Below are 14,234 nucleotides of genomic sequence, written 5' to 3'. Positions count from 1 at the left end.
TCTGCACACCCGAGCTGCCTCTCATGGCCCCACCAGGGTCCTCAGAGGTGGCCCCCAAGATGGAAGCAGCAGCACTGGAGACCCTGTCAGCTGGAAGGCAGAAAGACCACACGGAGACCAATGCACCGAGGAGCAGCTGAAGGTTATTTCATTCACGGGCTGGCAAATTGAAAGCACGATGTTATGCAACACAAAGTGCAGAGGGAAATCAGGGCCATTTAAAAAAAGAGAGAGAGAGAGAGAGAGAGAATAAGTCGGAAACTGGCTCAAAGCACTGAATCTTTCAAAGAGAATGGAGTCCAGAAGAACTATGGAGCAACACAAGACCAGCTGCATGGCAGACCATCTTCCAAAGTCAGCCAGCTTTTACAGCCACGGTTCTCAACCTTGGCAACTTTAAGACATGTGAACTTCAACTCCCAGAATTCCCCAACCAGCATAGCTGAATCTGGACCTTTGGCCGTCCCACCCTCGTTGCTCTGTTGGAGGGAGAGCACCACAAGGACATCCGTCCTTTTCCAGCAAGGTGGACACAGGAGCAGTGTCCACTCAAAAATATTTATCTGGTCTTTTAGAGTTTTCAGCAGAAAGGGAGTGGGGGAAGCAGTGCATTCCTTAAATACTTCATAGATAATTGCTTTCTGGCATGCAAGATTATTACTGGAGAGCATTGATTGATGACTCTTGGCTATGGATGTGTCCCATTGGAGAAGATACATCCAGGGTCAAGGGTGAGATGAATGATGGGTCTCAGAGTTGGCTGCACCCAGGTTCATTCCTAATAAATGATTTTTTAAAATTCTGAGAGATGCGGCTAGAGACTCATGGGGTGGATGCCGGAGCCCTGACAAGAGGGATGGACTTCGGGCCTCTTCAGTTGGGAGCTCTGACTACTTTGCTTGACCTGCCAATTGAACCAACTTCTCCCCTTTCTTCTCCCCTGGAACCTCCAACCTTGAAAGAAACAGAGCATGGACAGAGTGTCTGAAGGAAAGCTTCAGAACACCACAAAGAACTATAAACATCTTGATTGATTTAGCCTTCTTCATTTTAGCAATATTTCCTGTAGTTTTCCGCTTACATCACTAATATCTTCATCTCACATGGTTTTTATTCTTTTTCTGGGCTTTGTATATCTCCCCAAAGGGAAGGGGAGGTGGGGACATACACCAGATGATATATATCTGGATCCTAGATATCTGGAATCCACATGCAACATGTATCAACAAAAGAGGGTCTCCTTCTTCACCGAGTTACCTCATTTTCTGAATTCGCACAACAGGCTCTCTCTGCCCTCTCCCCCTTAAGCCACCAGGACAGAAACTGACCAGGTTTGGATCTGCTGACCTAGCTACGCAGGCATCTGGACGGCCACCAGAGGGCAGTGAAGAGGCAGCTTCTTGTTACATTTTGCTGCCATCTAGTGGTGATTCAGATTTTGCACACACACACACACACACACACACAAATGTAAGAATCAGCCAGAGACAGAAATAGTTCCTGATTTGGAGGCAGAAAGGAGAAAATAAGGAGCGGTGTTAACCCTGAAACAGACGATGAGTAAACCAGGTTAGCTCAGGGAGAACCGTCATCTCCGTCTTTGGTTCTTCCTGATGAGAGGGGAGCAATTGTCCCATCATCTCGATTCTTGCAAAGTTGCTCATCGACACAAGACCTGCTTTAAGGAAGTCTGGGGCCCCTAAACCCCCAAATCAGGCTGGGGGGAGGGCATACAGGTGGATAACGAAGAGACGCCCCCCCCCGTCCTCATCAGCCCCCCCAAAAGCCAGCCCAGTTGGGTGGGGGGGGGGTGTACTGGCACGGAGCTCTCCGTGGTCCTGATCATTCCCGCATCTGCCGGAGCCCAGACGAGCCTCTCTCGGAACCCGCCCTCCACCCGTTTCTGCTTTCTGCTTTCTTTCTTTCCATATTTACACGACTGGCCGTCTACCGAGGCACCCTGGAAGCGGACAAAGATTAAACGAAGAAGCAAAGTCACCCTCCGTTACAGGGATAAAAAAAGAAGAAGAGCTGAGCCCCTAAAAAGAAAGCCCCCTCAATAACAACATCCACGGAGACTGTCCGCCATCCAGGTCATGGCTGATGCAAAAGTGCTTTTTTCCAAAGGGAAATTGGATTTTTCTTGGGTTTTTTTTTTCCTGGAAGAAGTTTCATTTCTCATCCAAAAAGCTTTTTCAGTTCCCAGAACACCTTGGACGAGAAGCGAAAAAAACAAAACAAAGGGAGTCCAGTTGCCCTTTGGAAAAAGCCACTTTGGGACGACCTCAATAACAGCACGAGAGATTTACCTGCAGCCCCACTGGAGCTCCATTGACACCCCAACCCAGGAGTCAAAGTGCCTGGGAGATTAACCAGGACCTTTTGAAAGGCTAGTAGTTTTGGGGGGTCATGCGTAGCTCAAGATAGAGGCTGCTCCACAAGACAAGTGTGGGAACATACATCCTTCCCCAGAATAGAAATAGAACAGAATAGAGAATCAAATTGAATCAAATCAAATTGAATCGAATAGGAATAGAATAGAATGCAGAATAGAACAGGACTGGAAGGGACCTTGGAGGTCTCCTAGTCCACCCCCTTGCTCAAGCAGGAGATCTCAGACTGTTTCAGACAGGTGGCTGTCCAGTCTCTTCTTAAAAGCCTGAAGTGACGGAGCACCCACGGTTTCCAGAGGGAAGCGGTTCCACTGGTTAATTGTCCTCACTGTCAGGAAGACCTGGAGCAAGGCAGGGTCTGGTTTTATGGGCAGCAACCATTGGATTTCTTCCTTGTGGTTTCTTGCCAACGCAGTGAAACGTTAATCCTAACTCCACCGAACAACTAATCCCAGTCCAGGCTGACTCCTGTGAAAGTCTGTGGTGATGGAGAACGCTCCCTCTGCCAGAAATCGAGGAAGGGGATGTCAATCTCCCACTGCTGCAAAAACTCTCTGACCACCCCCACCCCAACCTGGCTCTGAGAAGATGGCTCTGTCGAGCGAGGAATCCCCTTTGTCAACAGGCCGCCTGGGAACAGATGGCGGCTAATCAGTTCCACCCTGTAATCCATTGGCTCCCTGATCTAGAGAGCTTGGTGCCAAGCCCGGGTGGCTCTGCCAGCCAAGTGGGAAGCTGGATCGCATTCCGGCAGCTGCACCTGGGCAGAAAAGAAGAGGCTGCAAGCAGGGGGGTGGTCAAGAGACTGGGTGGTCTTCTGGACCAGGGCCTGCCAACCTTTGGCACCTCAGGGACCACCAAACCCATAATTTTAAATCCCTTGGACCAGAGACCCTGGGAAAATCTCAAAAAAAGTCTGCAAGAAAATTCCCCACCCCGTTTTCCTACTGATCGATTGTTCTTTATTTGGGATCGCAGGATACCGTCTCCATCTCCATTCTCAGGGGGAGAGAGAGAGGGGGAGAGACTTTTGGCTTCATGCAAGGAAAACAGCATAAGCAGCAGAAGTCTTTCTTTCTCACCCCTGAACTCCGCCAGAAATGAGTCTTCCTCTTGGAGCCTCTTGGAGCAGCCTCTTGGAGCAGGAGGCCTTTCAGGGTCCCAAAGACTCGTTTCTGGCAGAGTTTGGGGGAGAGAAAGAAAGACTTTGGCTGCTTTCCTTGCGTGCAGCCAAAAGAAGAAGAAAGGAGCGGAAAGAAGCAGCCGGTGGCCAGGCCAGGCGCGTGGAGCGAATGGGTCAAGTTCCCCCCCTCCACCCTTTCCCCCCTCCTCTCACTACCTCGTGTTGTTCGCAACGCAAGCGAGGCAAGCCTTGTGTTTCCGTGGGCCATGTGGGTGGCGCAGCCTTGTGTTCCCGCACAGTCTGGATTAATTGCTTTGGGGGGGACATTTCTCTGCGGACCACCAAAATTTTCTCACAGACCACCAGTGGTCCCCGGCCCACCGGTTGGTGATCCTTGTTCTTGAGAATCATTGGGATTGGGACTTTCAGATTTGGGATCATGTCAGTGTTCCAGAAAACCTCCACTCCAACCAATAACTCTGTGGCAGACATCTTCTCAAAGTTCCTTTTTATTAGAGTAGTAAACTGGCACGTCTGGGAAATCCCGACTCTGAAAGTTCCAGGTTTCCCTCCAATAAGTAAAATATTACAAATCCACCCGCTGCACCCCTCATTGCATCGCGTGCCCCAATCACCCTCTGTCCCAGCTTGAGACGTTCCCTCACCCAGGTGCAGAAATAACATGACCTTGACTCAGAATACTATTCTATCTAACCACATACGCTCCAAGAAATTCCCCCCTCCCATATTCCCAGGCTCAGGAATGTGGCCGTGTGGAAGCGCCTGGTGCTAATATGGCTTCCAAAGCTGACAGGAAGTTGTTGAGAAGGCGGAGGGGAATCAGCTGAAGCAGGAACTAGAAGAAGCCATTATTTAGACCAGTGTCACTCAACCTAGGCCCTTGGAAGATGGGTGGACTTCAACTCCCAGAATTCCCCAGCCAGCAAAGCTGCCCTGTTCTGGAGTTTAATGCCTACTTCCAATCTGGACCTGTTGGTTGCTTTCGGAGGCAGAGGATCCTGCCAGTTCAGACCGGTTCGTCAGTACTGGTAGTTACGACCACCGGCTGGGCCCACCCACCCGCCCGGGTGCTATTCTGTCCTACATATCTCACTCTCTGGCTCACTTGCCCCACCCACACAGCCTGGCTGATTTCTGTGCCTTGCCCGCTCTACTCACCACAGCTGCCCGAGAAGATGTGCCGGAAGCCGCATGCATGATATCACCCAGTGATGGGATTCAAATTTTTTTACTACCGGTTCTGTGGGTGTGGCTTGGTGGGTGTGACAGGGGAAGGATACTATAAAATCTCCAGTCAGAGGCGGTATTGGCCGATTCTCTGAACTACTCAAAATTTCCACTACTGGGTCTCCAGAACCGGTCAGAACCTGCTGAATACCACCTCTGATATCGCTGTGTGTTTGAAGCCGTGCGCAAGCTCACGTTTTGGGTTCTGTGCTAGGCGAACCGCTTGTTAAATCACGTGAAGCCCACCTCTGGTTGCTCTAATGCCAGGTGTCCAACCTTGGCAGCTTTAAGACTTGTGGACTTCAACTCCTCCCAAAAAGAGGACCAAGAGGTGATGTTCGAACTACTAGCCTTCTTTCCAGAGGACGTTTGAAAACCACCAACTCTTTCTCCCTTTTCTCACCACACCATCCAAGACACAGCACCACAAACAGCCCGATTCTCCCTTCCGACCTCACTGCCGAAAGCTCTGCACACACCTCCAAATTCTCCAGGTGAGTGGAAGGGGGTCAGGTGAGGTCCTACAGCCTTGTCAGCATCCCACGAGGAAAGCGATTGGGGGAACCTCAGGCAGCACTTCCAAAACTGAACAGGTTGCTCCAAAGTTAACAGAAGAACAGAGCTGGGAGGGACCTTGGAGGTCTTCTAGTCCAACCCCCTGTTCAAGCCGGAAACCCTACACCATTCGAGACAAACGGTTGTCAAGTTAGGCATCACTGCGCTCCAGAAAAATGTCTTGAAGGCTACCACACTTTGGGGTTTCCCTTGATGGCTATTCTGGAGTTTAATGTCTGGTCACAAAACTGGGACACGGGAAGCCCAGTAGCACCTTTCACCTCCTTACCAAAACACACCCTTTTTCTGGGGCTGTTGTGGCCTGTCGGCTGCCGGCCCCTCCCACAACTGAATCAGAGGAGGAGACAAAGAGAGAGAGAGAGAGAGAGAGAGAGACGGAGCCTGGGCCATCCATCAGCCCCCAGATGGAGAGTCAACAGCCCCCAGGTCTGGAGGTGGCTGATGAGGAAGAGGAGGAACAGCTGGGTCCAGTGCCTGACACACAGGTGTGCAGAAGGCAGAGGAGAGGAGAGCAGGGGAAATCTATGGGCCGGTCCTTGGGACAGAAGAGCCACCTCTACTAGCAAAGCCCCACCTGAGCTCTGGGGATCAAAGGCAGGGGGCGGAGATGAAGAGGGGTGGCAGACAACTATTCATCTTCTGACGAATGGAGGGACTTGTCAGCCCGAGAGAGAAAGATTCTGCCGGGGCTACTCCTAATCAAGGCATCTTGGAGTTCACTGCAGAGGGTTTGTGGTGTTTGGGGAGCTGGGTGAGAACAGGGACCCTGCAATAGGTTGACAAGAAGCTCACCCCAGGGGTGGTGGGGTTGGCGTCGAAGGCCATGCCCCAAAATGCCAATCTAGATTAAAGCTACGGCAAGTCTGCTTCCCCAAAGGCTGCCGATGCAGCCGCTCCCTATCTCCCTGGCTGATTCAGTACTTTGGGTGCGTAACGCAAAACACTTCGCAGCCGCCTCTCTGCCAACACGCGTACATGCATGCCGAGGTGCCTCCATGTGTGTGTGTGTGGTGTGTGCGTGTCAAGATGGCAGTCCCCACCACGGAAGGGCGATCCTGCCCCTCTTTAAGGGAGGCCGTGTGTTTGGGGAGGGAGGGCAGAAAAGTGAGCCACCCCCCACCGGCCTTTTGCAAGCTGAGTGAAACCTGCCAGCCGCTCCCTCCAGGAAATCTTCTTTACCGTCAGGAAAAGCGCCTTGATGGGTTTTCTCTGGCTGCCTCTCCATGGGAACGGGGCGTTTCTAGACCCCCCAGAGCGGCTTTCCTGCTCTCCTCTCAGCTCCTTCAGGTGTCTCGCTCTGCTTTTCTTGAAAGGTAGGGGACAGACCTGGTGAGAGGTCCTGAGGGCCCAAAGCGAACCCGGCCCCCTCCCCAGCCATCCTCCGGAAGAGGAATAACAGAACGACAGAGCTGCAAGGGACCCTGGAGGTCTCCTAGCCCAACCCTCTGCTCAAGAAAAAGACCTTATCCCAGGGGTCTCCAACCTTGGTGGCTTCAAGGCTGGCGGACTTCAACTCCCAGAATTCCTGGGAAGCTGGAGGAGGAATTCTGGGAGTTGAAGTCTACAAGTCTTCAAGCTGCCAAGGTTGGAGACTCCTGCCCTAGAGCATTCCAGACAAATGGATGTCTAGTCTCTTCTTTAAAACTCCCAGTGACGGAGCACACACAACTTCTGGTGGCAAGCTGTTCCACTGGCTAATTGTTCTGACTGCCAGGAAATCCCTCCTGAATTCCAGGTTGCTTCTCTCCTTGGTCAGTTTCCATCTGTTGCTTCTCGTCCTGCTTTCAGGGGCTTTGGAAAATACGGTGACCTCCTCTTCTCTGGGACAGCCCCTCAAGTATTGGAAGGCTGCTGGGACGGAGACTTTGGTTCCTCAACCCCACCATTGGGAGGGTTTCTTTTCTTTGCCTTCTTCTTCTTCGTCTTCTTCTTCTTCTCTTTCCCCATCACAGTCTGCTGCTGTCCACTCATCAAATATTTCTCTGGTCTTTTTAGAGTTGCCGACAGAAAGGGAGGGGGGAGCAGTGTGGCAGCTTGCAAACCGAAAGTGCATTCCATCAATGTTTCCAAAGATAGGAACCAGGTGACTGAAGTTTCTGCCGTGCAAAATTCTAACTGGAGAGCCTGATGGATGACTCTGGGCTATGGAGGTGTCCCATTGGAGGATATGGATTACGATACACCCAGGGGGTTGCGGGGAAACCAGGGTCAAGGGTGACAGTGAATGATGTGCCTCAGAGTCGGCTGCACCCAGGCAGTGCCGGACAGTTTAACTCCCAATAAATCCTTTGAAGTTTTGCTCGAAACTCAGGATTTAAATGGGGGTCAATGCCAGAATCCTGACAGCTGCGTTTATTCTGCTCCCATCCATCACCCACAACTGCGAAGAGCCCCCTTGCGCAGTCCGCCTGGCGGTGCCAGGAAGCAGATTGGATGCAACCCAACGGCTAACTACGCAGGACACAGAAGTGTCAGCTTTTTCGCTGGTCCCTCAACTCCCCAGCCTGGAAAAACCTCTCCTCTAAGCCCAGCCATGGGCTGGCGATTGGTGGAGAAAAGTGAGTAGTAGGTGATGGAGCGAAGGCCCTTGTGCCTTTGGTTCTTCTGGTGCCGCCCTTGTGCCCATTTCTGGGTTGGGTCTGGAGGCTCTGCTCATGGTCGCTTGTGCCTTAATTGGGCCTTGGTTTGAGGTCTGCAACATGCTCTCCTGGGTCTAACCTTGAAGCGTGTTTGGGAGTCGCAGCAGAGTCCAGAATGTGGCCATTTAGGTGATTTTAGATACACTGTGGAACACTTGTGTAACGCCATGGATCTTAACACCGTGGATCTTCTTCTCAAAGGGCAACAGGACTTTCTTGGGGGGAGGGTTTCCCCCTTGAAAACATTTGGCTTCTCATCCAAGAAGCTTCTTCCGCAATGACAGGAGCTTCTTGGATTGGAAGCCAAATGTTTTCAAGGAAATCAAAAGCATCTTTGGGACAACCGTGACCCGGGTGATGGAGAAACTCCAGGGACATTTAACCATGGACCTCAGCGGGCTCCCAGGTGCAATTCAAGGTCCTCGGATAACACAGGACCAGAAACCTGCAGGCCTTTTTCACCCAACGGTTTCTGCCCAGCCCAGAGGCCTGGCGGAGGGCGATGCGCCAGGTTGGGTCTGTGAACGGAGGCCGCTTTGCAGGATCTGGGGGTTGCCACTTCTCCATTGTGCCTCCTCCTCCTCCTCTGCAGAATGGCCAACCACCACCCCCACCAGAGATCTACAGGAGCGCCCCCGCCTGGCCTCTGAGAAGGCCATGAACACCTGCCTCTTCCGTGGGGCTGGGATGTTAGGGGAGCGCCACACATGGCTGAGCCTTTTCACTGTACTTTTACAATCCCTCCTGAGCGCATTTTGTGGGGCTTTACACTGGTTTTCATGAGTTCGGCTTTGTGCACTGTTTGTTGACTGCCCAGGGTTGCACATTTTCTGAACAAATGAATAGATAAATAAATACATAAATAATATGACGCCACTTCCTCCCACGGCAACATTTGCCATTACCACATCCCCCCCACCCCCAAGACTCCTCTCAACGCTTTGAGGCTACCGAAAGCAGCTGGGAGGAAGGCCAGCCCCCCCCCCCTTGCAGGAAGCCCCTCCCCAGATCAGTGCAAGAAGGTCCGATCGGAGCGATACCCAACAGGGGCAGTTTAACCGTTCTAAGGGAAGCACAAACGGAGTCCAAGGAAAAGCCCCCACCTGCTCCTCATCCCCCCCCCCGATCAGATGGTCTGCCTCTGAATATGGAGGCTCGGCTGTGCCGTCAAGGGAGCAGCCTGCTCCAAGGGTGGGGGGGGGGGCTCATCTAATTTAAATGTGTAATTGGTTTAACCTGCTTCTGTGCCACACAGAATGAGGGAGAACGATGAAAGGAAAGGAAGAGCAGGGAAAGGGAACATGAGCTGCCGCTCCCTGGCACCGCCGGTGAGCCAAGGTGCGTCCCACAAGCCCAACAGAGAGAAACCGAAACGAAGGCAAACAGCCGGGACCCCTTGTAGAATTCTGAGCCTGCAGAAGACCCTGGGCCCTCGAGGAAGGGGGAGGGGGAGGAAGAAGGGGGGGGAGGGGGGGGAAGGGAGGGAGGAGGACCGAGAGAAGGATGGATGGAAGGAAGGAAGGAAGGAAGGAAGGAAGGAAGGAGGGAGGGAGGAAGGAAGGAAGGAAGGAGGGAGGAAGGAAGGAAGGAGGGAGGAGGGAGGAAGGAGGGAGGGAGGGAGGAAGGGGAAAGGAAGGGAGGGAGGAAGAAGGAGGGAGGGAGGGAGGAGGACAGAGAGAGGATGGATGGAAGGAAGAAGGAAGGAAGGAAGGAAGGAAGGAAGGAAGGAAGGAGGGAGGGAGGGAGGGAGGGAGGGAGGGAGGAGGAGGAAGGAGGGAGGGAGGGAGGGAGGAAGGGAGGGAGGAGGACAGAGAGAAGGATGGATGGAAGGAAGGAAGGAAAAGAAGGAAGGAAGGAAGGAAGGAAGGAAGGAAGGAAGGAAGGAAGGAGGGAGGGAGGGAGGGAGGGAGGGAGGGAGGAGGGAGGAGGAGGACAGAGAGAAGGATGGATGGAAGGAAGGAAGGAAGGAAGGAAGGAGGGAGGGAGGGAGGAAGGAAGGAGGGAGGAAGGAAGGAGATGAAATGAAAGGAGGAAGGAGATGAATGAAAGGAAGGAAAGAAGGAAGGAAGAAGGAGGGACAAAGGAAGGAAGGAAAAAGGAAGGAAGGAAGAGGGAGGGAGGGAAGGAAAGAGATAAAATGAGAGGGAGGAAAGAAGGAAGGAAGGAAGGAGGAAGGAGATGAATGAGAGGAAGGAAGGAAAGAAAGAAGGAAGAGAGGGAGGGAGGAAGGAAGGAAGGAAAAGCCAGGTACAGCCCAGCCTGCAAGGTGGGCCAGAAGAGCCAGACCCCTGGGGGTCTCCCCCAAAGAGTAACTCAGCCTCCTGTGTGCTCCAACCCCCCCCCCCAAATGTCCCTCTGCAGTTTTTGGGGCAGTCCATCGGAGCCTCCGTGGGGCAGCCTTTGGGCTGACCCTGCTGCCCTCTTCTTGCCTGGGTGGGTCAGGCCCCCTTTCTCCCCCCACTCAGGCCGGGGGGGGGAGTGGGGCAGTGCCAAGCAGGGCTGGCTCTCAGAGCGGCCTCCATTTCTTGGCTTCGGCAGGAGGCCTTCCCCAAACTCTAGAGTTGGAATGGACCTTAGAGGTCCTCTAGTCCAGCCCTGGATGGCCAGCCCTTATTAGGGGACTCCAGGGAAGGAGGACATGCGACCTCAAGGGGCGGCTGGCAGAATCTGCTTCCTGGCAGTTCCTGGGCACTCAGCCAGCTGCACAGTAGTGAATAAGCCACATCTCTGACGATCATGGTTTACGTCACCTGTGCACCTACTACAGACGGGGCTCCCTCCCACCCAGGGTGCAAAATGGAGCCTCTCTCAGCCAAGATGAATGGGAAGCGCCCAGTCTTGGGGGTGGCTGGGAAGATGCTGGGATGAGCCCCGAGGGCCCCTGAATCCGGAAGGGCTCCTGTCCAAAGGGCCACCCTCTGCTGGCTGGCAGGTGCCATTGGGCGGCCTTGTAATCTGGCCCCTGCGGGCGGAGGGAGCCCCCAGCAGCCCCACCAACCAGGGTGTTTCCCCCTCCTTTGCTCAAAGGGGCACTGGGTGGGGGAGGGAGGGAGAATAATGGAGGAAGGAAGAAATGGGAGAGGGAAGGAAGGAAGAGGGGAGGGAGGGAGGAAGAAGGAAGGGAAGGGGAAAAGGAATGGGAGAGGGGAGACAGAGGAGAGGTGGAAGGAAGGAGGGAAGGAATGGGGAGAGAGAGGAGAGAGGGAAGGAAGGAAAGAAAAGAAGGAAGGAAGGAAAGAAGGAAGGAAGGAAAGGAAGGAAAAGAAGGAAGGAAGGAAAAGAAGGAAGGAAAGGAAGGAAGGAAGGAAGGAAAGGAAGGAAGGAAAGAAAGGAAGGAAGGAAAAGAAGGAAGGAAGGAGAAAGGAAGGAAAGGAAGGAAAAAGGAAGGAAAGGAAGGAAAAGAAGGAAGGAAGAAAAGGAAGAAGGAAGGAAGGAAGGAAGACGGGTCCAGAGGCCTCTTTGATGTGCTCCCCAAAGGGAGGCCCCCTTCTCTCCCCCTCCCCTCCCCACCGCCTGAGTCCTGGGGGAGCCCTGCCTGAGAAGGGCCCAAGGGCGCCGGAAGGGAGGAAGGGCCCGGCCCCTTTGGCTCTCAGGGAGTCTGAGCGGAGGGACTTGCCTGCCCTCCCCCACAGGCCCTCCCCCGGAAGGAGCCCCAGAGCTCCCCTCTGCCCCTCCTTGGCCAGCCAGGGCGCCTGAGGACGGCCCAGGGGGAGAAGGCAGCCATGTCCGGCTGGGGCCAGAAGAGCTTCTGAAAACGGTCACCGTTTCCCCCCCATCCCTGAACAGAGAGGGGGACCCACCGGCCTTCAGGGGCCCTGAACCCCAACCCTGGGATTCTCCAGCCCCTCCCTCCCTCTCCCTTTGCTGTAGCCCTCTAAACCCTCCCCAGGCCCCCTTCTCCCCTCTGGAAAGCTGCCTCTGTCCAACCCCCCCCCAATAGTGACCTAGCCCAAAATGCCCCCTCCCTCCAAGGCCCTGGCAGGCGAAGCCAGGAGTTTCCCCCTTGAAGAATCAGCATGCGGAGGCTTTGCCAAACCTCCCACGAACCGACCAAAGGCCGGCATCACAACCAACTGACCGCAGAGGTCCAGGGACTCGGGGAGCTGCTGGAATTCCTGCCTGCAACCCCCCCTCCCCCAATTCACCCCCCAGGGGGAGCAGCCAGGAAAGGGCAGCCCGCAAGCCCTGCAGAACACACACACACACACCCAGCCACAGTGCCCAGCCACCGCTCTGGAATGTCCTCCTGGGCCATCCGGCTCCTTGGCCCAGGCAGCCAAGAGGAGCCAGCTGGGGGAAGGGAGGTACAGGAGGACCTGGGTGGGCCGGTGGGTGGACCTGGCAGGCCTGGCACAACCTTCCGGGGCTCTGCTCTCCACTGCCCTGCTCCGAGGCTGCTCCTGTCCTGGGAGGAGACCTTCGCTGAGCCCCCAGGGGGTCTGAAGGGCAGAGGTCTCCTGCTCCCCCAAGGAAAACCAGCAGGGAGCCCAGGCAACCCCCCCCCCCCGTCCATCAAGCAAGACCCCCCCCAGCACAGGTTCGTGGGCCCTTCGAAGGATCTCCACCTTCCAGCCCCAAGCATCTGCTGGTCTGGGGGCAAGTGAGTGTACACACACACAACAACACACACACACACACACACACACACACACACACTCATGACACCCAGAGCAACCCAGCTGCAGCCTGGGGACAGCGTTGAGCCCTTCGCCCCACAAAACTGGGGCTCCAACTTCCGAAGGGGCCACGGAGAATGTCTCCAGCCCTCTTTGCTTCCTGCCCCAAAGTTGAAACACCCCAGCTCTCCTTCCACCGTAGATGACCAGCCCCAGGCCCCGATGAGCCCCCAAGGCCTCCCCACACCCCACGCAGCAGGGGCGCCTTCCAAACCTCCGAAAGGCAAGGGACCCTCCGTGGACCCTGACATGCCCCCGTGTGCCTTATAACTGGAGCCCACAGAACCTCCCTCCAGATTAGGCCATTGCAGACTACAAATCCCATCGCTCTTGGCCAGCACGCCCAGTTCCAGGGAGCCTGGGTCAAACAGCCCCTTCTTGGACTCCCCTCCAGCTCCAGAGACCAGGCTGCCCCCTCCTTTCAGGAAAGACCCCCAGGGACCCCCATGCTTCACCCTCTTGGACTCTCCCCCCACCCATCCTGGCTGCCGTAGCCTGCCCAGCTGCTACCCAAAGCCCGAGAAAGCAGCAATGTTTTTTTTGGGGGCTTCTCCTGAGCCCTCCCCCCACCCATCTGTGGCCGCGGCAGCCCTTCCAAGATGCTCCCCCTCCCAACCACCAGCTGTGGGGGGCGCATCCAGGACCATCCCAGCCTCTGCAGAGTTGAGGGAGGGAGGCGGGAATGGCGGGGAGGGGGCGCTGCGCCCCTCCCCCGGGACCGCAGTTGCGTAAAAGTTTAGCCACAGGCAGCGGGGAGGGGAGGAGGAGGAGGAGGAGGCAGCCGGCGTCCCCTCCCTCCCTCCCTCCCTCCCAGCCCCGGGCGAGGGACCTGCGCCCCCCCCCCCCGCCCCGGCCCGCCCGCTGTCCTTGGTGCTGCGCGCCCGACTCACCGTTTGCTGGAGGTCCGGGATGCCGATGCGCAGGACCAGGGCGTTGGGGGCTGGCTCGTCCATCCGCCCTGGCGGGGGAGAGGCCGGCGTCTCCGGGGAGCGAGGGCCGGGCCGGCGGGGGCGGCGGGAGGCGTGATGGTATCATACAGGGTCTCCTCCCTGAGGCTGCTCTCCGTGCTCCCCCCAGGATCGCCGTTCACCACGCCGGCCTGCTGCAGCTCCTGGCAGCGGTGCGGAGGCTGCTCTGCCTCTTCTCCTTCTCCTTCTCCTTCGTCGTCGTCGTCTTCTTCTTCTCCCTCCTCCTCCTCCTCCTCTTCCTCCTCTTCTTCTTCCTCCTCCTCCTCCTCCTCTTCCTCCTCCTCCTCCTCTTCCTCCTCCTCGTCCTCCTGCTGCTGCTGCTGCCTCCGCCGCCGCCGCCGCCGCCGTTGCTGCTGCTGCTGCTGCTGCTGCTGCTCCGGACACTCATGTTTGCCGCTGGCTGGGCTGAGAGGCATGCTCTGCGCGCCGGGGACGCGGGCGTGTGCGCGCGCCGGAGGACGGGCAAGGGGAGCGGGCAGCGCGGCTAGCGGGCGCACATCGGCCCCTGGCCCGGGGGACCGGCCGGCGGGGGCAGAGGGCAGGGCGGGCGGAGGGGAGGGGGCTGCACCCCGGCGGGGGGGAGGGAGGGAGGTGAGCAGAGACGGGGCAGG

General features: G+C 55.9%; 1 protein-coding gene across 3 annotated transcripts in view; it reads right to left on the bottom strand.

Moving 5' to 3' along the window:
* The window catches only part of SHANK3 (SH3 and multiple ankyrin repeat domains 3), a 264,751-nt gene that overhangs the window by 199,956 nt on the left and 50,561 nt on the right, over nt 1-14,234 (bottom strand). For 2 of the 3 annotated variants that reach the window (XM_087969021.1, XM_087969022.1), the window contains exon 1: nt 13,546-13,782. In XM_087969021.1, the coding sequence (XP_087825147.1) occupies nt 13,546-13,608 (63 nt within the window). In that variant the 5' untranslated portion in view covers nt 13,609-13,782. Of the gene's footprint in view, nt 1-13,545; nt 14,186-14,234 lie in introns of those variants that run through there. The other variant, XM_087969020.1, reaches the window with a different exon arrangement.

This window comes from Notechis scutatus, chromosome 6 (genome assembly GCF_049901735.1).
Source record: "Notechis scutatus isolate UNSWTSFEM ecotype Mainland chromosome 6, rNotScu1.2, whole genome shotgun sequence".
NCBI lineage: Eukaryota > Metazoa > Chordata > Lepidosauria > Squamata > Elapidae > Notechis > Notechis scutatus.
The sequence above is the reverse complement of the archived record's forward strand: the minus strand, read 5'-3'. Positions and strand labels throughout refer to the sequence as shown.